Raw genomic sequence first — 24857 nt, 5'->3', positions numbered from 1 at the left:
ATTATTTTTCATCTGCAATTTGTGTTTTTTGGCTTCATTTACTGCATCACGTTTTTAATAGGGACGTGTACGATAGCCAAACATCACAATATTATCAGGATGTGAAGGTCACGATACGATAATTATAATATTGTGGGGAGGTTGGCAAGAAAAAGGTCAATAATGTAAAAAAAAAAAAAAAAAAAAAAAACACAAAAAATGAGGTCATACTAAAAGAAATCACACACACAATATTGTGCTTTTTTACATTACAGCAATGCATATAAACCACCTACAATCTCTAATAACATTTAGTATTAAGGCACGTACTTGCTAATGCAAGCACATTTGAGTTCCTCCACATATTGACTCGGTTCACAAGTATATATTCCCCTTCATCTGACCATTAGCGTGGATTTTAAACATGTAAAGGCCATAACATGCCTTGTGAAAATTCAACTGCACTAAAAAATATAGACACCAGAGGGTGCTAGAACTGCACAAATGGGAAATCAACTTGACATTTTTAACAGATGTGCTGCTTTCAATATCGTGGCATGATGACGATATATTGTGGCAGTTTTAATATCGCGATATCACGATGCTGCCGTTATCGTTACATCCCTAGTTTTTAGCCAACAGTGCTTGTCATTAAAATAAAAAATCTATTCATTTTTATTTTTAACCCATCAAATTCTACTTTGTTTGCACAATTCACAGGTCATAAAACAACCTGAAAAAAGTTAAATACTAAATTATGCCTTTTTGCCCCAATGGAGTGCAGCATCCTAAAAAAATTATAAATCATGTAACCTGGTAGAGAATATTAAACATAAACAAATTGTTGAATCTCAAATAAAACCAATGTTTACCCAGAGACTGATTTTGGACTCTAAAAGACAAAAATAAAAACAAATAAAAAATAAAGATCTGATTATGAATGAGTAGGCCAACTGACCAAGATTATAGTTAATGAAAACTAATGAAATAATTAAAAATGAGAAAAATACTTAAAAGAAAAAAGAACTGAAAGCTGAAAGCTAGAAAACAAACTAAAACAAAACTAACTATAATTGTAGTGAAAATGTCGTTCGTTTTTCTCTTTGTCACTAAATATCATGCATGAGCTTTTTGTTTTCATTTATTTTGGCATTGCTGTTAATCCGTACAGAAGAAAGATGGTCAGTCATTTGAGAATTCCAGTTTACTTCACTTTATTACACAATATTTTATGATCTTTTTTTTCCTTGCATTCAACAAATACCAGTGTTATATATATTTAAAAGAAATGCTAAAACTAATAAAAGACGGCTAAAATTAAGCATTTTGTACTCTATATATTTAAAAGAAATCCTAAAACTGATAAACGCAAACTAAAATGAAGCATTTTAGGGGAGAAAAAAAAAAAAAAAACTCTCTTGAATTAAATTAAAATGTAAAAAAAAAAAAAAAAAAAAAAAAAAAAAGTCACAATTAAATAAAACGTAACTCTAACGAAAACTCCCAAACGACTACGACTAACACAAGTGTGAATGCTGAGCGCAAATTGGAGAACGTACGGAAAAATTTGTTTGAAATTTTGTGGGTAGTTGACTTGCTTGATTTTTTTGCAACAGTAGCTTGGGACTTTCTTGAAACCTGAAGGTTAAAACTTAACACTTTACTTGTGCCTTGAGGCCATATTGCGATCACCAGTTGGCGTGAGGAATCGGCGACTCGGATCACCAATCAATCACTTAAGGATCTGATCCCAGTTTTTCATACTCAAGCTCTTCTTTCGTGGTACAGCTTGACATCCTGAAAATACTCTCATGCACGCACGCAGTCGGAGACTGATTATCATGCCCCGACTGTTTGCGCTCATCCGACGGGCTGAAAGGGAGCGCTCGGCATCACCATCATGTTATCCCGCTCGCACACAATGTTTCACGTGAGCTCGTTTGAGCCGAAGGGGGGGAAAAGAGGGAGCAATGAGACTAAAATTTCATGAAGTCATCAGGAAGCAACGAACGCTGCAGGCGCAAAGTGTGCCCACTTTAGCGTGTTTTATGGGCCGGCACGCTGGCAGCTTGTGAACGTGATGTAATGTCGTCAGTCTCGTTGACCTCCTCTCAACTTCACTATTTGCATCTTTTAGTTTCAAATAAACAGAGGGGATTTTTCGGTAAAGGGAACAAACTGTAAAATTCTGATAATTGAATCAAGCTGGAACTTTTACGCTTCATAAAACTGCTTATGACATCATCGAGGAGACCTGCACGTGAAATCAGACCAACATCCGAACAATGTGAGACTTCCATTTTGTTCCTTCGCAAACTACAACATGGTGGGGCACAGAAGAACCCCGTGAGGAAAGGCACCCAGTAGGAGCTCATCCACACTGAGAGGAAAAAAATTTACTAACCATTCCATCCATTTTCTTAACCGCTTACACCTCACAAGGGTCACGGGGGGCTGCTGGAGCCTATCCCAGCTGGCTTCAGGCAGTAGGCAGGCAGGCTTTTTAATGATGTTTCCATAATTTGTGGTCTACACTTCGTGAGACCAAAAAATACCCTTATTTGATCCTTAAACTACATATTCTAACTATAAAAAACCTTTTTTTCCAGTTTAAAATGATTTACCTTAACTAGAATCCGGTGTCAGATTGCAGCCAAAGAAAGAATTCTGGTCGTTATTGCGCCTCTTGGTGCTGTAAATCCTTGTGGTGGCAAAAAGGAAGCCGCATGCTAAACTAGCAATATGTCACCCATGAGTTGCCATGACTACTACGACTTCTTCCATTTCTTCTACTTTCTTTTGGCAGTTGGCAATTAGTTGTGGTGCATTATCGTTTAACACCGGCGGTAAAGCACCAGAACTAATCAAATCAAACTTTATTTATATAGCACCTTTCATACATTCAAATGCAACTCAAGGTGCTAAACAATGAAAACATCCATAATACAATAAAAAGAAGAAAAAAAAACACCCCTCTCCCCCATATCCCCATGATCGTACCCACAAACACACACGCAAACCACAACATGGCAGGGCACAGAAGAACCCCATGAGGAAAGGTACCCAGTAGGAGCTCGTCCACACTGAGAGAAAAAAAAAAAAAACGTAGTAACCCTTCCATCAATTTTCTTAAGCGCTTATTTCTCACAAGGGTCGCAGAGGCTGCTGGAGCCTATCCCAGCCGGCTTCAGGCAGTAGGCGGGGTACACCCTGAACTGGTTGCCAGCCAATCACAGGGCACACAGAGACGAACAACTACTCACACTCACAAGCAAACCTAGGGACAATACAGAGTGCCCAATTAACCTGTCTAGCATGTCAGTTATCCACCATGCTGCCTGCTGAACAATTAAAACATCCATAAAACAATAAAAAGAACCCCCCATACACACACCCATGATCGTACCCACAAACACACATGCAAACCACAACATGGTGGGGCAAAGAAGAACCCTGTGAGGAAAGGCAACGAGAAGTAGCTCATCCACACTGAGGAAAAAAAAAAAAAAATACTTAGTAACTACCAAATAAAAACATTTAAACACTAAAAGAAAACAGTTAAACAGTAGAAAAAATGAATAAAAACAATATAATTAACAATAAATATTAATAAAAGGGGTAAAAAAAAAACTAAATAAATAAGCTATTATTGACACGACAAGGAGAGGTAGGACTCAGACGCAGGAGTAAGGTAGGCCACCAAGGCAACAGGTTTATTTCCGGCCAACAGCTGTCTCCTCTCAAACTGAGAGGAGAACGGGGAGTCAAAAAAGTGGAGAACAAAAGGCGCTCCACTAGGGAGGAAAAAACAGGGAAAAGGTACTGGGGACAACAAAAGGCGCTCCGCTAGGGAGGAAAAAGGGCTCAAGGCACAAGGGGTAAGTAACTAAAGGCGCTCCGCTGGGGAGGAAAAGGCACAAAAACAAGGCAAAAAGACAAGGCACCGTGAACAAGGTCATGAGGACTGTGGGACGCTTCCATGCACTGACTGTGACACTTCGTCACGGAGGGGAGAATGCAGATGGCTTTTATTGTGTGTCTTGATTGGTGGCAGGTGGTGGTAATCATGGGCGGGGACCGGTAATTAGGGAGCGGCAGGAAGGGCAAGTGACCTGGGGTGAGAGGAGAGTTAGAATTTTCAAAATAAAAACGGGAAACATGGACACAAAATAAAAGCATGGGTCGTCACGCCGGTGGCGGCGTGACAATTATAAAGTCAAAGAGATTTTGGTGACAGCCCTGAGCAGTAATTTTTATCAGTGATATATTTTCAGACCCTCCTTTACCTTAAATGCAGTTGTTTATAAATAAGAATCTGGGACAGGACTCTGAGAGAGAAAAAAACAAACAATTTTTAAAATTTTTTGGCACTGAATGAGTTTTAAGTATCTAAGTTGCAGGACCAGCTAAAAAAAAGTGCAACTAATAGTCCGAAAGTAACCATCTAATGCCACTCTACATTGTCACAGTATATCAAGTCAACATGTGATACACTCCAAGCAATGATGCAATGTGACTCAAACCTTACTTAAGGCATTTAGTAACCACAGTGGTGGTCCAGGCATCACGCTAAGGGGGCTCTTCTCTACCCTCCCCCACCAGAACCGCCACTGGGCAACGTACAGAGAGAATATGTAAAGTGTGCACATACAGATCGAAGCCAAGATTCAAACGCCAACCAAACCAAGACAAAACAACAGTATGTTTGCGTAATCTTGCTGGCAATAAACAATAATGAAAACAACCTCCTGCCAGAGTTCATAAAGAAAAGTTGATAGAGTATTAACCTCTGCACGTCTTGATTCCAGATGATCCTGGCAATATATGTGGATTAACTTTCCTGTATGCGCTCGTGATGATGTATTTACACTCTCATTGTTGTTGCCAGGCCGTGCTCGTCCCCAAAGCTGCCCCATGCAGACACGCACAGCAGGATCGAGCATTATGCCAGCAGGTACGTCTCTCGCTGCGCCGCCGTTGCCTTAGTCGTACCATCTCGCAAATTCACCCGCACCAACCCCGCCCGCTGTCTTTGCTTTTAATCCGGCCTCCCTGCTTCCACGTTTTCGCCTCCTCTGCCTTTTTTCCTGATCCCTGCAAAGGCTCCGATTGAAGTATTGATCTGGCAGCAGCCGTGTGCGTCACTCAAGACTTCTCAGACTTCTTGAAATTGAAATGAGTCAGAATCTAAACGCCTACTAAGCCTGTCTCATCCTAAATGTCGTAGACAAAATGTCACAATGTTACTAAAACAGTTTTGTTTTTGTTTTTTTTAAAGAGAGAAAGAAAACAAGTTGTAAAAGAATAACGTCATTTTTATAGTTATAATCTTTATGACAACAGACAGAATTTGTTGAAATGAAATCATATACAGTATTTATAAGTTGTCATGTTATAATATTTTAAATTAATTCTAGGGCTGTCACTATCAATTATTTTTAGAATTGATTATTCTTTTGATTATTCAATTGATTAATCAGATAAAATGTTATTTTGTATTAAAATGTATTGCAAAACCATTCCCCCCGATTACTGTTTATTAACCAATTATTGTTTCTTTGGTATTTTTTAGTGATTAAAAACCAACAAAACATCAATTCAGCAATATAAATGAGAGGAATTGATGTTGTACTCACCGCAAATTCAGTCACTGATTCAGTCATTGTTTTCCAAAGTAAGAGAAAATGTTTGCAAATGTCTTATTTTGATGAAATGCTACTTTTATGAAGGACGACACAAATCAGAGAATAATTACTGACGAGACTGAAATTGAAGGGTTTGAACAATTTTAATTTAAACAATGGCTCTAAACGATTACCGGATTAGTAAAATAGTCGATTAATTTAATAATGGATTACTTGTCGATTCATAAATTCATTTTGACAACTGTAACGAATGAATTCCCTTCCTCCCCTCCCACTTGAAATGCATCTTTGTCATACAGTATGCACCTTTTATTTAACCCCAGCTAGTTTCACCTTCAGCACAAACACAAACCGATTTAAAACAACTTGTTTTTTGTTTGTTTTTTTGTTTTTTTTGTGCATATATAGTACAGTATGTTGTTGTACGGTGTAGAATGTTGTGTGCGGTTGGAGGTCAGCGGGGTCCAGCGTGCCCAGTGGCTTGTCACTGGCCAGGCCCGCTGAGCCCACTGGTCACCTGGGAGCCGTCCTCAAGGATCAGTGTCTGTTTGACAGATGACAAACACGACTGCTGCACCCCTGAAGGGGAAACACACGCTCGCACACGCACGCATTAATGCAGCTTGTGTGTGCGCTGCAAAGTGTGCTGTTGTGTCCTAGACCACCCGAGGACGTTGCTGCTTTAAAATGCTGCCAAAACTCTCATCTCATAGCCACATATCTATTTTGCCATCTTTATCTACTTTTGGCTCTCCTCGTTTTTTGTTTTTTTTTGTTTTTTTTGTTTTTTTTTGTAAATCCTCCATATTGCTCTATTGTCTCATATTAACTGGTGAGTTAACTTAAAATGGTTCCAAACTAGGGATGCATGATAATATCGGTTGCCGATAATTATCAGCAATTATCGACCATTTTGACGTCAAACAGATGAACCAGATAATAGAGAAATTTGATGATAATTATCGGCAATTTGATTTCATACAGATAAACCAGATAATAAAGAAATCCAGCAATAATTATTGATCTGTTGTGGTTGTGGCTCATATCAATAAAATTCAGCTTCATGGTGCTTTACATACATTGAAACATTGTGCAAAGTTTATACAATGTTTCAATGTAATTGTTAGACCTATAGCAGGACATATTTGGATTCAAGTTAATTTTGCAAGCAATTATCGTCTTACTTATCGGTTATAGACATTGGCACTTCAAAATTATTGGTTTAGCGGTATCGGTTGAAAATAGCATTATCGACCATCCCTAAACCAAACATTGACATATTGTTTCTTTTCCTTGCACGCATCATTTATGGAGGACCAAAACTGCCAAAATTCGAAATAAATAAATTATTAAAAATAAATAAATAAATGACTAAAAATGACAATAAAAATATATATAAAAATATAATTCGAAAATTATATCCCAAAAAATAAATATAAATTAAAATAAAAAAATTTGAATTATATATTTTATCTGTTTTTATTTTCACTTTTAGTTATTTATTTATTTTTTTAGTCATTTATTTAGTAATTTATTTATTTAATTTTGGCAGTTTTGGGCTGTAGTGCCATGTCAACATGTTATTCAAATGAGGGGGCGGTCCTAAGCGTGACTTGGATTGAACAGGCAGTTTGCAACGGCGGAGTCCAACCCAAGACACGCTTAGGACCGCCCCCTCATTTAAATAACATTTCGACTTGGCAGTACGGACCAAAACTGGCAAAATTAAAAATAAATAAATGACTAAATAAATGACTCAATAAATAAATAAATACCAATGACTAACTAAATAAATGACTAAATAAATAAATGACTAAAAGTAAAAATAAAAAACAGATATAGAAAAAATATAATCCAAAAATTATTACAAATGTATTGATTTATGTATATATATATATATATATATATATATTTTGCTCTTTTTATTTCCATTTGCATTTATTTTTTTGGATATAATTTTCAAATTATATTTTTTAGACACATTTTTATTTTCTCATTTAGTCATTTATTTATTTTGAATTTTGGCAGTTTTGGTCCTCTATACATCGTATGTTCCAGGTCAAATTGGTTGCTATGGAGTCCATTGGTTTTGGTGGTGTGTTGAGTCCTAGTTTGGCGGAAGCAGGAAGAGGTTCTGCTATCGTTGATACCTCGGCATCCGCTCATGCTGACTGTCAATTCTAAATCTAACATGGCTGATGTTAGATTTAGGGTTGGATCTGATTGTTTTTATTTTTATATAGTCAGGTACATTTTTTTTTTTTTTTTTTTTTTTTTTTTTTACAGGTCCAAATTGACATTTACAGATGCAATTTTTATTATTATTTTTTTTCTATAGGTACAATTTTTGTTCTGTTTTATGCGCACAAATTACTTTTGCACCATACCACTTCACTAGCAGATATCGCTGTTCCTAATATTTAATTTGTATGATCATTTTGTTTGTATTACTGTTTGAAGATCTCGCAATGACACTCCCACTGGTAACCCTAAACTCTATACCCTATTTTCGGAGACTTTGTTCAAATTTGATTGATTTTCGCGTTTTGGATCATTTTTGGAAAATACCTATTATTTCAAGGTGAAAGAGTTTTTTATTTCAATATGACCCAGCTGTATTTGAGGGTTAAACGTTCTCTCGGTACAACTTTCGGCAAAATCAAAACAACAGAAGACTTTTTGAAACTCATAAAAGAGAAAACATGATTAAATGTGTTGCCTTCCTCTCACAGCCTTGCAAAATTGCCATAAAAGTCCATCTGTTTAAAATCTTTTTATCATATTTTTTTATTAATGTCATCTGTCTTGTGTTTGCTCGGCGTCTCAGCGTATTTCATTTTGGCACTCATCTTTTTTCCCCATCTAACCCACCACCCCACCACCCCCACCCCCTTTTTTTTTTCTTGGACTCCATGATTAGGCTGAAACTGGATCAAGAAACGTGACCACACAAAAGAAAGTGTCTAATTTCTGCTCACTTAACGTGATCTGAGCACCATCATAATAGGATTAGGCGCCACTTATTGACTCCCTTCATCATTTAGTGAGCTTTCACTTTGCCTCCACCTGCCATCTGATTAACATCGACTCCCATTAGAGATTTGAGATTAGCAAGCGTACCTAATTTTGTGACCGGTGAGAGATAGAAATAGTTTTTCGACATCTTCCCATCTTCCTTCCGCCGGCTCGTGTCGTAGCAGGACACACGAGATCATTTGTTTCTTTCATCATCAGCTCTTATTGCTGTACGTTTTTGGGATGGATGGATTTGAAGCAAATCTCCCTCTCAGAACTCTGCAGGACGTCGCAGTTTCTTTCGTTTGCTTTCACGTCCAATTATATTTGTACCAAAAAAACACAACATACACATGCTTACTTTCAAGACACCCACACACGAATGTGTCGTCGCCTCGCTGCTCGTTGGCTTGCTTTAGGATGAAAGTCTTTGTGGATCCAATTCATTAGCGGTGGGGTTCAGAGACCAACCCGTATAACCTTTTTTTTTTTTCTTTTCATGCTATTGATGATGTTGCAGTATGGATTAAAGTCACTCTCATGTGGTACTGTACATGGATTCTTAAGGACATCTTGGTTCTCAAAACCTTTACACCAAGTACCGCCTTAAAGGCAACCAGTCCAGGGTGTCCCCCGCCTACTGCCCAGAGCCAGCTGAGATGGGCGCCAGCACCCCCCGCGACCCTTGTGAGAAATAAGCGGTCAAGAAAATGGATGGATGGATGGATTTTGGAGCAATATGCCTCAAAAGTCAAATCTCATGACGTGCAATTATCACGACAGTTGCAAATTTTGCATGCTACAATTCTCTTGACCTTGATTGAATCCAAAACGCAATACTTAAAGAGTATTTAAAGGGACAATTGACTCATTGAACAATTTTCAGCAGTGAAAAGTTCATATGTTTGTTCAGAATTAATTTGATAATTTCATTATTTTTCATATACAATTAATACCTTTTAAAAAGTAAATTTTCTACTTGCTTTCGACTGATGATGACATTATCTGTGCTGAGGAAGTATGTAACAACCAATCATGACTCACCTATTTTCTGGGTTTGGTCACTAAACGGAGTGATGATTGGCTGGTGCCAACTTCCTCAGCACAGGTGATGTCATCATCAGTCGACAGCAAGTAGAAAAATTACTTTTTAAAGGTATTCATTGTACATTAAAAATAATGACGTTATCAAATTCATTCTGGACAAAATATTAATTTTTCACTGCTGAAAATTGTTCTATATATATATATATATATGAATGAAATATCTCTTTAAGAGCACTTGTAGATATTATCAAGATTTTGGGATTTGTTCCATGTCTATCCTACACATAAATTGCGTAGGAATGCAAGGAGCCGCCAATTTTCAAGAAAACAATACAAATCACTTTTTTTTTCTTTTTTTCTTTTTTTTTTCGAAAAAAAAAATGAAGCAGTGTTATGATAGCTTTTGATCTTTCATGATAGTTTTGATTTGTTGTTTTGTTTTGTTTTTAATTCCGTTAGTATGAATTAATTTTTAGATCGAGTTAGTTTTAATTAGTTTTTTGTTTTTCTTGAAAACATTTTGTTTTCATTTAGTTTCTATTAGTTTTAGGATTTGTTTTTTTTTAGTTTTTCAATACCATATATGAACTATTTGTCAAGTGCAACTTTGCAAAAAAAAAAAAAAGTGTTTTGTTTTGTTTTTTTTGTTTTTGTTTTTTTTGGTCTTCTCTACTGCCATACAGTAATAGCAAAATAAATGCATTTAAAATGAACCCCGAAAGCTCATGTATGATATTAATTGACAAAGATGAAAACAAAGGATATTTCTGCTCTTATTATAATTTGTTCTAGTTTGTTCTATAAGGTAAAATGTAGATTCACTTAATTATAATGCTTATAAAAACTCTTTTTTTTGTGTGTATTTACTTTGCTGGTTTTTGTAACCTATAATAACCTTGCGCTGGAGCTGTCCATGGAATATGTCAGGTCATTCCGCCCAACTTTTTCTTAAACGGGACGGACGGGCGTGCAGGTGAGAACACCCGCACATAAAGACGGACAACGTGATGTAAAAATGCATTTGGAGCGGTTAAGTGGCTCTGCTGGGTGAAGATTACGCTTCATTTAATTGGATGTTAATGATGTTTCCCCTGGCCGGTAATTAAAGAGGAAGCTCGCACGGCAACTCTTGTGATAAAGACGATACTTGGGAGGTCGCCAGTTGCCACGCCGGGACTCGCTTTGTCAACAACACGCGCTCGCTTTCACCATTCTCAAGACACGCGCCAGGAAAAAACACAAATATACACACACAAGCCTTTGTTCTTCAAACATACATTTGCTTTAAATTATATTAAAAAAAAAAAAAAAAAAGAGGGCCTAGAGGCCGATGAGCAAATTCAGCGAATATAACAAAAGTCTACACACCCCTGTTGAAACATTGGGTGATAATGAAAAGTGAGGCCAATATAAATCAGTCCCTCAAGTGATTTGAAAAAATCATTTTAAGAGGAGATGTAAGTAGAAGCTACTGAAATAATGTAGTTGCACAAGTATGCACACCCTCTTATAACAACAATATGGCTGCGTTCAAAATTAACCAGTCACATTTAAACTCATTTTAAAAATTGAAATCAGCAAACGATTTGTTATGACTAGGGTCATGCAAGGGTTATGCTTACTGTCATGACTAGGGTTATGTTTGGGTCATGACCGTAAGGTCAAGTGTCTGTTTTGAACTGATGTAACCAGCATCTAGTTTCAACTGGTAAGATGCTATGTGCTGTCAGAAGCGATGTGATGTCAGAAATCTTTAATCTCTTTATTTGGTCAACAGCCAATCAGATAATTCCATGTCAGTCCTGTTACCCACATGTCTAGCCACAACCAATTACATATTTTTGTTCTCAGCCCAGAGCAACAGCTGTATATATTTTTGTGTGTGTTATCTGGTGGTTTCTTGGTGTCAAGGAACTATGTTGAAGTTGAATGGAGGAGCTTCATTTAGAATAGTATTACTTTGTGGGCATCTTGTAGCATATATAAACAATTGTGATCCTTTTGAGGGGACGGGTGTCAATTACACTTATTATTATTTGAAGTCTTGCCTGTTCTTGTTTTACACGGAACCAAACAATAATAAAAACACAACATTGTCAAAACACCTGGTTCCGTTTCATTCCAGCATTGCTTAAAAATATGACTTTTATAGTAAGTTCTAAATATTTTTTTTGTTGTGAATATTTTTCTGTCTGCATTTTTCGTCATTTTGACCTGAAGAAGAGTGATTAGAACTGACTCAACTTTTATGTTCATTGCCCCAAATTGGCTCAACGTGTTGCACAAGCAGCATGTCAGATGCCAGTGACGAGTTTTTCAATGTAATTATCTTCACGCAGCAGTTGTGAGCTTTCCTCCTTGCTGCCAGTTGGGAGCAGTTTTGATCACATGAAATGTAACGCTGTCGCTGTCCGCGGTCCTGAAGCCCACTGCAGCCTCACCGCCTTGTTTTATTGCCTCCCCGCTGCGCTGCTAGACGCTGTACACTATTTTTTTTAACCAATTTTATCTCCCTGTCCTTGTTGACGTTTTTATTGATCCTCCTTTCAAGCAGACGCGACTTTTTTTTCTTTTCCTGCCACTCTGCAATCTTGTCACTTAGAAGTTTTCCGGCAGCTTTTCTTTTTTGTTTGTTTACTTACAGTCCACGATCGTCAAAGTTAGCCACAGCTCTTGACAAACATCAGCAGTGCACATTTCACTGTGTGTGTTTTTTCTTTTTTGCTTCTGTTTTGCTATAGTGTGGGAGCATACCAAATTTGTTGATTTTGATCCATCCGTATTTGATGTGACACTTTCTCTCTCTCCGTTTGTGTGGCTTGTTTGTGTACCTGTCTGTATGTGTAGATTGGCAGAGATGGAGAACCAGAATTGTTCCTTCTTCACCGACAGCCTCTCTCCCGACGAAAGTCTGTGAGTATCAAGTCATTTCCGCGATTATAAAGCCGCTCGTGACCGCCGCCGGCTTGCAACATGATTGTGTGCATGTCGTCCTGCATGGAAAGCTTGTTTAAGTCCATTTCCTTCACATCCATCTTAAGGCTTGCGTACTTGTACGCTCATTGTCCTGATTGGGTAGACAAGGCATGCAAGTGACTAGAACAAACTGTGATCCCAGTCCATCAAAGTGGTCTGTTTATTTATTTATTTTTTTTGTTGAATCAAAATCAAACATTTGCTTTTATTTTGGAAAACAATAAGGATCAATCATTTTTTGCATATTTTCTGATACATTACGGCTCAAACCATTAAGTGAATCATAATTTGAAATAATGTCATGAATTGGATTTTTTTAAATCTGAGTCCTCATTTAACTCATTCACTCCCATCCATTTTCACTGAATCAACCCCCTTTACTCTCGGCTGTTTTACTGGATTTTGACTGATTTTGCACGACCCGCAGAATATTGTGTTCTATTGCTGTAAAAACATGGAAGCTACCAAAAGAAAGATTAAAGTCTCTTCTTTCATCGGGAAAAAAAGTATATTTCTATCTGTTTCCGTTTTTCAGCAAATAGCATTAGAATATAGCTGAGTTTCATCATTATTCACAAATCTGTTTAGAATTGTCGGGATATCAGCTTGTTTTCATCATGGCCCTGGTTGATCTCTTATACTCTGCTGCCACCTGCTGGCCGTTTGTGTAATTTTGTTTTTGTAACTACCATTTCTTCAACCGTTCTATGCAGTTGAGAGGCTGCATCAAAGCCTTCTGTACGCTCTAGCATAAAAAATAATATAAAAACAAAAAACAAAAAAAAACGTATAAATACATCTTGGGGACATTTAAAATATAACATATTTATACATTTTGGGGAGTAAATGAGTTAATTGACATTAGAATCAACAGATTAAACCACAGGTGTCTAACTCATATCTGGTTCATCACATCATTTATTGTGGCCCCCGAAAGCAAATTGTGGGTGTCAACTTCATTTTTTTCTTTTTTTTCTTTTTTTTACTAAAATACCAAAATGCAAGCATATTTTTGTTAACAATTCCACTTTTCAAATAAAACAAATAATTGAATACATTTTATTAGCTTCTAATTTCAAAACTAGTTATGCTGCACCATTTTGTAATATTTTTTATAATAAATAATAATGGCCCGCTGAGGGAAACCAGAACTTTGATGTGGCTCACGATTTTCAAATTAATGGTTCGTTGATGCTCTAGAATTAATCAAATAACCAGTTTATTAATTAAATAAATCAAAATTCTTCAATGTACGGTGGACTGCGACTAAGCAGGGGTGTCCACATAAACCCAGGGGATAGTTTCCCCCGTAAAATGAGCAGGCACACATTCTTATGACTGAATTTTGTAACGAATTATTTTTAAATTGAACAATTTAACATATCAAAGTCCTGCTGTACTTCCTTGAACCAATGACTGTACTACTTTGTGGCGGCGTTTAAGGATATTTCAGAAAGATGACAAAAAAAAACATGAATAGGTGAGTGTAGGTGAATTTATGAATAGTCAACCATGTTCTATTTGTGGGATTTATTTTTTTTTTTTTTTTCCCCATTTGTGTTTGTGTGTGCGCGCGTGGGCTGTCAACTGTTTTTATCGTCTTGTTCATCCGTCGCGTTTGCCCCCGCAGCCTTGTGCAAATGACGCCGTGATCTCGCGGCGTCTGTCTGCCGAGGTGTTCTCATCAGCCTCTCATTAAAAGCAAGTTTACGGACGACGTGCACGTTGACGGATGCCAAGACAACAGTTGTATATGTCTGCCTTTTACAAAGATGATAATGCTCCCTTGATTGAAAGTGCCACAGCGGCATTACGTTAACGTTGTTTACAATCGTCATTCATACTACACATATTAGCAGCCATGTCCAATATGTTTGTATGATGCAATGTATTGTAATTCCTCACTGCTGCAAATTTCATTTTCTTTTTTTTTTTAAATGTAATAATGCAGTCGGGATTCAGCGTGGTTGCTTTTGTTAAGGAAGTTTTTACTGTAGGGCTGGGTATCGATTCAAATTTTCTCATTTGATTAGATTTTTTTTTCCCGATTTGATTCACTTCAGTTCAATCCAATATTTATTAATTATGGCACATCAATTCTTATTAAATGTCAAGTACATGTTTAAAAAAACAAAAACAAAAACACATATGTCCACAAATATTAAATTCCAAAGTAAATTTTGCGGAGGCAGTAACTGGTCACATGATTTAATTTCAAACCACGTTATAATCACAAATATTGTAATATTGTTACACAAATATTGACATCAGCAAGGATCAGATGAAAACATAATCTCATTCAATAATTATAAATATTAATTGAAAAAAATTCGGAATTGTCTTAAAGTGCAATAAGTCACGTCTTTCATAAATGTAAGAAAATACTTTTAAATTTGTGTGAAAAGTACATTTCAAGACAACATTAAGATACAAAAAATAGCCTTTATAAACTTTATTTACTGAAAGGGATACTTCACTTATTTAGCCCATTATAGCAATAAAAAGTTAATATTTTGTCTATAATTAATTTGATATTTTCATTATTTTTCATGTACAATTAGTACCTTTAAAAACACATTTTGCAACTTGCTGCCGACTGAAAATGACATCACAAGGGCTCAGATAAGCAATCACAGTTCACCTGTTTTCTAGGTTTGGTCATGTGACATTCACAAGCTGAGCTGTGATTGGTTACCTGAGCCCTTGTGATGTCATTTTCAGTTGACAGCCAGTTGCAAAATGTGTTTTTAAAGGTACTAATTGTACATGAAAAATAATGAAAATATAACATTTATTATAGGCAAAATATTAATACTTGACTGCCAAAAATAGCTAAATAAGTAAAGTATCCCTTTAAGAATTTATGGGAAAAAGAGATATTGAAATAGTCGATTCATGGTTTTATGAATCGATATCAGGCGTGAAAAGGAAAATCAATTCGATGTTGATTATGCCTTGGTTGCTCTGTGTATGGTGTTCCACAGGGTTCAATTTTGGAGCCCCTGGTGTTTTCATTTCATCTAACTGCATTTTTTTTATGTCTGATTTTTTTTGGGGGGGGGCAATTTGTATGCAGCTGTGGTTGTTTTTAAAGTGTGAATTAGTTTTCTATAGAGCTTTTCTCAATTTTGAAAACCGCCAACCTGCTATTTTCAAATGAAATAGTAACCTTTCTATTCATAACACCCCGATGAATAAGGCTAATTACGGCATTAAATTACGGCAACAAATTGTATGAATGGTGATTGTTTGCTCCAATTTTGTGCTCAATGCCAAGGTCAGTTCAGCACAACTTGCCTGGCTCTGATGCCGATGTCAGTATGTGTGATTCATAATCGATGAATTCAAAACTTATTTGTGTTCAAAGATCTCTTCGCACTTTGACCAATTACTACGAAATAAAAAGATAACACGTTACATTTGGTAAATGTGCATCAGGATTAGACCCACAAAAATAACTGAATTGCATCGCATATGTTTACCTTCATGGTAACGAATGTCAAAGTGTCCCTTGCGTCATTTGATTTTTTTTTTTTAAAGCCTTACAAGAAAAAGTCTGGACACTCCTAGCTTACAAGCTCTGGTGTTCATCGCTCGCTTGCTTCTGCCTGGCGTGTTTTTTTTTTTTCTTTTCTTTTTTTTGTTTTTTTTTTTTGCCTTGCGACTCACATGGCGCTGTCATGGATCGGCTTGGCGCTGCCCGTGGCTCAGTGTGCTTTTTTTTGTGTGGGGCCGACCCAGAGATGAAGATCAGTACCTCCTGCGTCACCCCAGCCCGGCCTTGGAGCATGACTCCCCCTGCGGGCAGCTCATGCTGCTGGCCCACCTGGAGCACCAGGACAAGGAGCAGCTCCAGTGCACCCTGGCCCGCCTGGAGAATGAAAACAGGTGAGTGGCTCAGGAGAAGTTCATTCTTGCGATTACTTTCACTTCAAGGGAAGTCAAAAAAAAATAAATATTCTGGTTAAGCAGCAAAATCCAGCAGGTTTTTTTTTTTTTATCAATATCAGAAGGCAGACATTTTTTTTCATTTTTTTTGACACTCACTCACACAAACATGCACACAAACAAACGTGGTCTCCCAGGCGGGGAAGCGAACCCACGCCAAACCGGCAGCGAAGGCAGGTGACGGTCCCACTCCTCCACCCAGAGCCTGAAGGCAGCCATTTTGTCACTTGCTGTCGAGTAAAAATGACATCATAGCTGCTCTTGTCTCATGCTGCATTCGAGGATGGCCGGAAGTCGGATATATCCGAGTTGTTTTTTTCCCAGTTCCGACCTGAAAGCGTTTGAGGCGATAGTAAACAACAAAATGGCGGATAGTGATAAATTGTTTTTTTTATTTTGGTCCTCAAAACTAATTTTGAACCTCCAGCAAACCTACCATCTCACAATTTTGCTTCACTTATTGTTTTTATCATATTTCATAAGCATTCCATACAGATCAGTAGTTCACTGTATAATTTCAGGCCGGGAGATAACGGCATACCGTCATGTACGTTGCGTTACGTGGAGTGATGTTGAATATTTAACCTATCTCGTTTTAGACTCGAGTACATTGTGTTTTACCATTCACGATCTGTTTCCAAAGTAGAAACCATTGTAGAGTGACGTCACTTGTAGTCCGTCGGTGAAGTCGGGGTCTTTCTTTTTTTCCGACTTCACAAGTGGAGTTTCCGAGTTCAAGGGGGCGTTCCCGTACACACTTCCTGGTTTGAACCAAACCGACCAATCACATCTCATCTTCAGAAAACAGGTGAGCTGTGATAGGTCGTTGCCTGAGCCCTGAGCAACTGTGATGTCATCTTCACTCGACGGCAAGTGGCAAAATGGCCGCCCCCTGAGATGGATAAAATCGACTGGAATTTTCTGCATAACTCATATGCCACAAATGTAATATTAATCACAATGTCATGTTTAGACTAGTGAGGTCACATATAACATATTATTGTCAAGAAATGTTTAAGGTTGACTTCCACTTTAATCCTTTCATAACATTCAAGTGAAAAGCAGAATATTTGGAAAGCACTTTGGACAGTCAATGAATCACATTTGAAAATGTTCCAAAAGTGTCTTTATATCCAAGTTTGGCTGATTTTTCTCTGTAAAACTCCCTAAGAACAGTAACACAATTTTGTGTCTGTGTGTTTGCATTTTGTGATGCTTATGCTGGTGCATCTGTTTTTACTCGCAGACCTCCCGCAGTGAACAAACACTTTCACACTCCAAATCCTATTGAACATGACGACGCGGGCGATATTTGCGCATAAAAGGACTTGTCACACTATTAGTGTGATTTTATTGGAAGTCTTTTCCAAGTAATCTTTTAGTTCCAGTCTTGAGGGTCTCCCTCGTATATCAAGATAACAAAGACCCACAATGCATTGGGGTGAAATGGACGCATAATGGCGTGAGTGGCTTGCCAATCACTCACAAATAGTTTGCTGGCGAACAAAGCATAACAGGACGTTAAGATACTGTTTGGTAAGTTGCGCTCCAGGTAACACAAGCATGCATTTAAACAGGAGTTCACAACATTTCGAGGGATATTGCCGTCCAATTAAAACATAACGCGATAAACACATCTCTACTACAGGTTCATGGTTAATGGCAACACTGTTTTTTTTTGTTGTTGTTGTTTTTTTAGTACAGTTTATTAGTATTTAGTTCTGCCTCCCATTTATTTTCAATGTAATTGCACTGCTGCTCACTAGATGGCAGCACACTATTTTGTTTGACACTGTAAACAAAAACATGAAGTATTTCAGCTCACTCTACTTTTTGCTGAAGTTAATTTTATGTGGAAAATGCTAATTGGTAGTACAGTATACCCAACCTGCCTTTTTTTCTTATTCTTTTAATCGCTGCAATTTTAATGGTCAATTTTAAAGTCAGGCGATTAAAAAAATTTTATTTAATAGGTAACTCACAATTAATTGCAAATTTTATCTGTTCTAAATGTGCAATAAAATGTGCAATAAGTTTTCATACTCAACATAAAAGTGGAAAAAATGTTAAATTAAGAAATGTAGCTGCATCTTTTTTTGTCATTGATGCAGTAATTTCATAATCCATCCATTTTCTTGACCACTTGCGCCTCACAAGGGTCGCAGGGGCTGCTGGAGCCTATCCCAGCTGGCTTCGGGCAGTAGGCGGGGGACACCCTGGACTGGTTGCCAGCCAATCGCAGGGCACACAGAGACAAACAACCGTCCATGCGCACAAGCACACCTAGGGACAATTCAGAGCATTCAATCAACCTGCCATGCATGTCTTTGGAATGTGGGAGGAGACCGGAGTACCCGGAGAAGACCCACATAGGGACAGGGAGAACATGCAAACTCTGGCCGAAGCCTGGACTCAAACCTGCGTCCTCAGTACTGGGAGGCGGATGTACTAACCAATCTTCCACCGTGCCGCCCGTAATTTCATAATAAATCATGAAATTGAGTTAAAATTAAAAAATATGTAGCTACTGTATGCTACTGTAAAAAAAAAAAAAAAAAAGTTGTGCTATTGATTTGTGTTGAGGTCATTTTTCTGCCACTAGATGGCATAATTGCAATTGTAAGACATTGTTGATTGGTCAGTGCATTTTTCTTTTCTTTCTTTCTTTTCTAATCTCTAAGAAGTAACTTGTGAAATTCTGCACATTTTTAAAATGTTAAACCCCAGTCTCCACAAATATATGAATTTATTACTGCAAAATTTTGACGTGAACGTGCCTGCTTATGTTGTGACTGGAATTCAGGCGATAGAGGCTTTCCAAATAAGGTCTTGAATCGTGTGCTTAAAGGGAACTTTAAATTAACTCAAAATGAATGCACTAATTTTGACATCCCTAGTTTCAATATTTTTCGCTTTCAAAATCTTATCATTATAAGAAAGAAGAAACACATTTTCATTCCCCTACGTCTCCCTTTAGTGCAGGGGTGACGAGATCCAATCCTCGAAGGCCGCAGTCCTGCAGGTTTTGGATATTTCCCTTCTTCAACACAGCTGATTCAGGATCAGATCATCAGCAAGCTCTGTGGAAGCCTGATAACAAACCTGTTAATTGGAATCAGCTGCACTTCTATAAAACCTGCAGGACTCCGGCCGTCGAGGACCGCAGTTTGCCACCCCTGCTTTAACGTCTCCGTAGGAAGCCCCCATCTATTTCTCGTCTCTCTGCTTCAGGGTGCTCCAGAGCGAGTACCGGCGCCTCAAGTGGAAACACGAGGAGGCGGCGTCCCTTCCCATGCTGACGGAGTCGGGCGAGGGCGGGCCGGGCTCGCCGGCGACGGGCGGCCAGCTGGACGAGGAGCTCCTGGCCGAGGCGCGGGTCCTGCGGCAGCACAAGACGCGTCTGGAGACGCGCATGCAGATCTTGGAGGACCACAACAAGCAGCTGGAGTCGCAGCTGCGCAGGCTGCGGGAGCTGCTGCTTCAGGTAAACGCCTCACGTAAGGATTCACGGGGGTATGCTCAGCATTTCCTCCATGCTCCTTGCGAGCGGTTTCATTTTCTATTTGTGGGGTTTGACTGTTTGTCCCATTCAACAAAAAGTGCTTCCAACTACTACAGTACATGAATTGCATCCTCCACTAATCTTTTTTTTTTTTCTTTTTTTTGTATTCCTGGCAGGGGTTCACATCATTTTGGGGGGCAGGGACCAAATTTCCAAGGACCCCCTCATAATCCCAAACATTACTCAGCATGTGCCTACCGAAATTGATTGGGATTTTTAAAATTGTAATGTTAAGGTAAAGTAGAGCTGTCAAACGATTTTTTAATCAGATTAATCATATTTTGGAATTATGATTAGGGCTGGCAAGATAGGGGTGAGGGGGGGGGGGGGGGTTCGCGGGAGGGTTGGCGGTGGTCGGGGGGGGGGGGGGTGGCGTGTTGTTTGGGGGGGGTTTTGGGGGGGGGGGGGGGTTGGGTGTTGTGGGTCGGGGTGTGTTCGGGGGTTTGGGGGCTGGGGGTGGCGGGGCCTGGGTCGTGGCGGGTGGCGGGTTTGGGTGGGGTGCGGGCGGGTCGTGGGGGGATGGGGGTTGGGGACCGGTGGGGCGCTGTGGGGACCCGCCGGGCCTCGTTCTGCGGCCTTGGGCTCGGGGGTGTGGGCCGGGGCTGGGGCGGGGGTGTCCCGGGCGTCTGGGTCGGCTCGCCGACCGGTGTCCGCTCGGGTGGCGTGGGGGTGGCCTTGGTGCTGCCGCGGCCTGGGGATTCCGGGGGGTGGGGGGGTGGGGGTGCGGTGCTCGCTTTGCTGGACCGCGGTTGACGGCTTCTTTCTTTGGTGGTGGTCCTTATGCATGCCAGATTCATCGCACCAGCATCTACTGAAACTCAAACAGAATTTGCCTCTCCCTCCCACAGCCCCTTGAATCAGTGGGTGCTGGTGTCTGTGGATCTCACTTTGCTTTATCTATCCTTCGCTCCGTCCTCTCTTTAGTTTTTCCTCTGGTCACTTGAGATCTCAGTTTATTGGAAGTTTGAGGTTTCTGGGGTTGGCATAAGACTCTGGTTTTGTAACCACGCAGGAGGGGTTTGGTTGGTGCTGGATTTCACTTTGATGGATTGGATGTACTGGCTTCTATGGATCTCACTCTGCCTCATCGATCCTTCCCTCCTTCCTCTCTTTAGTTTTTCCTCGGGTCTCTTGAGATCTCGTTAATTTGTTGGAATTTAGAGGCATCCGGGGTTGGCGTAAGACTTTGATTTTGTAACCATGGGGAAGGCAGGAAGTGTTTGGTCGGTGCTGGATTTCACTTTGATTTATCTTTCTTTTCGCTTTCTTTTTTCTACCTTTTCTCTGGTCTCCTGACCATTTGAACCTCACGACTCTGGCAAGACTCTGAAGTACCTGGTTAAGGCGAAGGGTAATGGGATATTTATAAGGTTTTAGGTGAATTTATTGAGTATAAATTTATACGTATTTGCACGCACACGCACCCGCACGCACGCACGCAAACGCACGCACAAAAACGCACGTAAACGCACGCACACAAACGCACGCAAACGCACGCACACATACACAAAAAAAAATAAAAATTATAGTGTGACATTTTGTGAATGATTTATCAAAAATAATTTGGAAACAGGTAAACAGGTCAAAACTATTTTCTATAAATCTCTGCCACTGTTCGCATTTTCAAACGATCACGTCCACAAAATTCTTAGGAAATTGCAATGTCTCATTACTGATGAGCTATAAAATTCAAATATATATATTTCAACAAGAAAAAAAACGTATATAATAAAGTAATAAACATTGCATAATCTTTATGTGAATAACTTTATTTTCGCAAGAAAACAGTTGTAGTCTTTACAATAACAAACGTATTTTGTCTGGATAAAATGTCAGAATCTTATGAAAATAAAATCAGATTTTACCAAAGTAATTGTGATACTATCGTGATATTAAGTCAGATAAGGTCGTGTTTCAAAAAAAACTAAAAAATGCTAGAAGAAAAGTATATTTTGTTGGGTTAAAAAGCTGTAATCTCACGAGGATGAAGTTATATTTTTTTAATATTATGATGTACAAAAAAGATAAAGGAAAAAATTAATTTCCAAAATGTCACTCTCATTCTTTTGCAACTTTTGTCCATTCACCCAAAAAAGAAACCTAAATTCTTAATTAAACAAGCAGGACTAAATTCTCTTAAAAAAGAAAAAAAAATCCACCTTTTGTTCTTGAAAATAATGCTTTGATATTTTCATCTCCAAATGACTTTGCCCATCTGTTCCTTTTAAGAAATGTGCCCACTGCTGTTTGTCGAGTGTTTTATAATTCATGATCTTTGAGCTATTTTGAAGAGACGCTTCCCACAGCTATTCCATTCAGACACTTGGGAACTCTTTAAATTGTGTTGAGGGAAAAAAAAAAAAAAGTGGAATATGTCTGCTTTAAGTGGATGAGGGACTCTACTCGAGGCAAATACAATCTTTTACATGAATAGTGGACTTATTATACTGTATGTTTATTTCCGCACATTTAAAGCAATCATTTCCTTCCTTCCAGCAGCATCCGATATACAAAAAAAAAAAAAAAGTGCCACGTTTACGTGTAACTGCCGTTTCGAATTGAAAACGCCTGCAGATAATTTGAATGCTTTTCCCTGCATATTGTCTGCACTCGGCAGGTATGGTGCCTCACGCATGCCTTTGACGATAAAGAATATGTAAAAAAAAAAAAGAAAAAGTAATAAACTCTGAGTGAAAATACATCAGCACCGGTGGTGGGAGTAGAAGTCATCGGTACGTTATATAGAAGGAGAGGAGAAATTATCCAAGGAATTAAAGCTGGAGACTGGGAACCGACATTCATGATGGTAATAATCTAAAAACATGTGGTGTACTAAATGACACAGGTGGGGTCAATTATCTGGAAAGATATGTGACGGGAAGTAACGATTCCAAAAATAGATGGAAAGGGAAAAGCATGGAAGGTGCACAGCTGCTTCACAAAACTCTTCAAATTCTTCTAATCCTGTTCTCCCTGGAACAGGATTGCACTTCCATCTCCTCAAGAAATGGGATCGGAAAAAAAAAAAAAAAAGAAAAAAAAAAAGGCTTTTGTGTGGGATGGTCTGAGCCCTTTAAATCCTCTACACGCAAACGCACGCACACACCACCGTGACCTTGCTCGCTCACCTTTGATTACAATATTACTCAACAATGTCATTTGTAGGACTATTTAATTAATACTGGTTGTTTGTAAAAATTAAATAGCCTAACCGAATATCAAATTTATGGTTAAAACACTGTGCTGCCTTGAGATATGAGTGACCTGACTTACAAGTGTTCTAAAATTTAAATCTTTGAGCATGTGAAAGTGTTTTTTTTTTGTTTTTTGTTTTTTTTGTTTTTTTACATGTTCGGAATAAAAATGTTCAACTGATTTTTTTTTAAATTAATTTTTAATTAATTAATTAGATTAAATTAATGTAATTAATTAATTTAATTTTAAAACGGCAAAAATACATTTAAAAAAAATCTGTGAATAGAGGCTCGCCTTGAGTATCACAGCCACGGTTTAATTAATTTAATTAATTACAATCACAATTAATTAATTAATTAATTGTATGGTGGTGATACTCAAGGTGAGCGCCTATTCACAGATTATTAAAAATGTGTTTTTTGTGGTTTTAATAATCTTTAATAATCTAATAATCTTTTATCTCTTACCAATAATTAATTTAATTTTTTTTTAATTAATTAATTAATTGTATGGTGGCTGTGATACTCAAGGTGAGCGTGCCTATTCACAGATTTAGAATATATTTTATATATATATATATATATATATATATATATATATATATATATATATATATATATATATATATATATATATATATATATATATATATATATATAATATATATATATATATATATATATATATATATATATATATATATATATATATTTCTGAGGACTCCGGTTCGAGTCCAGGCTCCAGCCTTCCTGGGTGGAGTTTGCATGTTCTCCCCGTGCCTGCGTGGGTCTTCTCCGGGTACTCCGGTCTCCTCCCACATTCCAAAGACATGCATGGCAGGTTAATTGGGCGCTCCAAATTGTCCCTAGGTGTGCTTGTGCGTATGGATGGTTGTTCGTCTCTGTGTGCCCTGCGATTGGCTGGCAACCAATCCAGGGTGTCCCCCGCCTCCTGCCCAGAGCCAGCTGAGATAGGCGCCAGCACCCCCCGCGACCCTTGTGAGGAATAAGCGGTCAAGAAAATGGATGGATGGATGGATATATATATACATATATATATATATATATATATATATATATATATATATATTTGTTGTCGTTTTAAAAAGACTTTTTTTGGGGGGAAAGGATCGTCAACACTGATCCTTTCTATTGTAAAGAAAGAAATCTATATAGTAAGTATATGAAAACTGTATGTTTTGATTGCAAGCCAAATTGTCTTTCTGTCACCCCAAACTTTCAAACCATGGTGCATGCAGGAGTCCTTTTTAAGTGCCTTTCCCCTTTGAATTTTTAGGATAGTAATGTATGTGCGTGTCTGCGTGTGCGCTAACAGCCCAAAGAAGATTCCGAGGCCAACGGGTCAGAACCGTCGACCTTGTCCTCGCCAGTGTCTGGAGGGGGGCATCACGGGGGGGCGGCCAGCAGGGACACCACTGACACGGAAGCAGCAGGTCGGCGAAAAGGCCCAATCTGACATTCCCCACCCCC

The 24857-nt window shown here is 38.4% G+C and overlaps 1 protein-coding gene across 4 annotated transcripts in view; it reads left to right on the top strand.

Annotated features, from left to right (window-relative positions):
• The window catches only part of drp2 (dystrophin related protein 2), a 241583-nt gene that overhangs the window by 211360 nt on the left and 5366 nt on the right, over positions 1-24857 (top strand). For 3 of the 4 annotated variants that reach the window (XM_077532096.1, XM_077532093.1, XM_077532094.1), the window contains 5 exons: positions 4868-4933; positions 12534-12599; positions 16404-16550; positions 19842-20094; positions 24703-24820. In XM_077532096.1, coding sequence (XP_077388222.1) covers positions 4868-4933; positions 12534-12599; positions 16404-16550; positions 19842-20094; positions 24703-24820 — 650 coding nt within the window. Of the gene's footprint in view, positions 1-4867; positions 4934-12533; positions 12600-16403; positions 16551-19841; positions 20462-24702; positions 24821-24857 lie in introns of those variants that run through there. The other variant, XM_077532097.1, reaches the window with a different exon arrangement.

Source organism: Festucalex cinctus, chromosome 9 (assembly GCF_051991245.1).
Source record: "Festucalex cinctus isolate MCC-2025b chromosome 9, RoL_Fcin_1.0, whole genome shotgun sequence".
Classification (NCBI taxonomy): Eukaryota; Metazoa; Chordata; class Actinopteri; order Syngnathiformes; family Syngnathidae; genus Festucalex; species Festucalex cinctus.
This window is presented reverse-complemented; position numbering and strand designations above follow the sequence as displayed.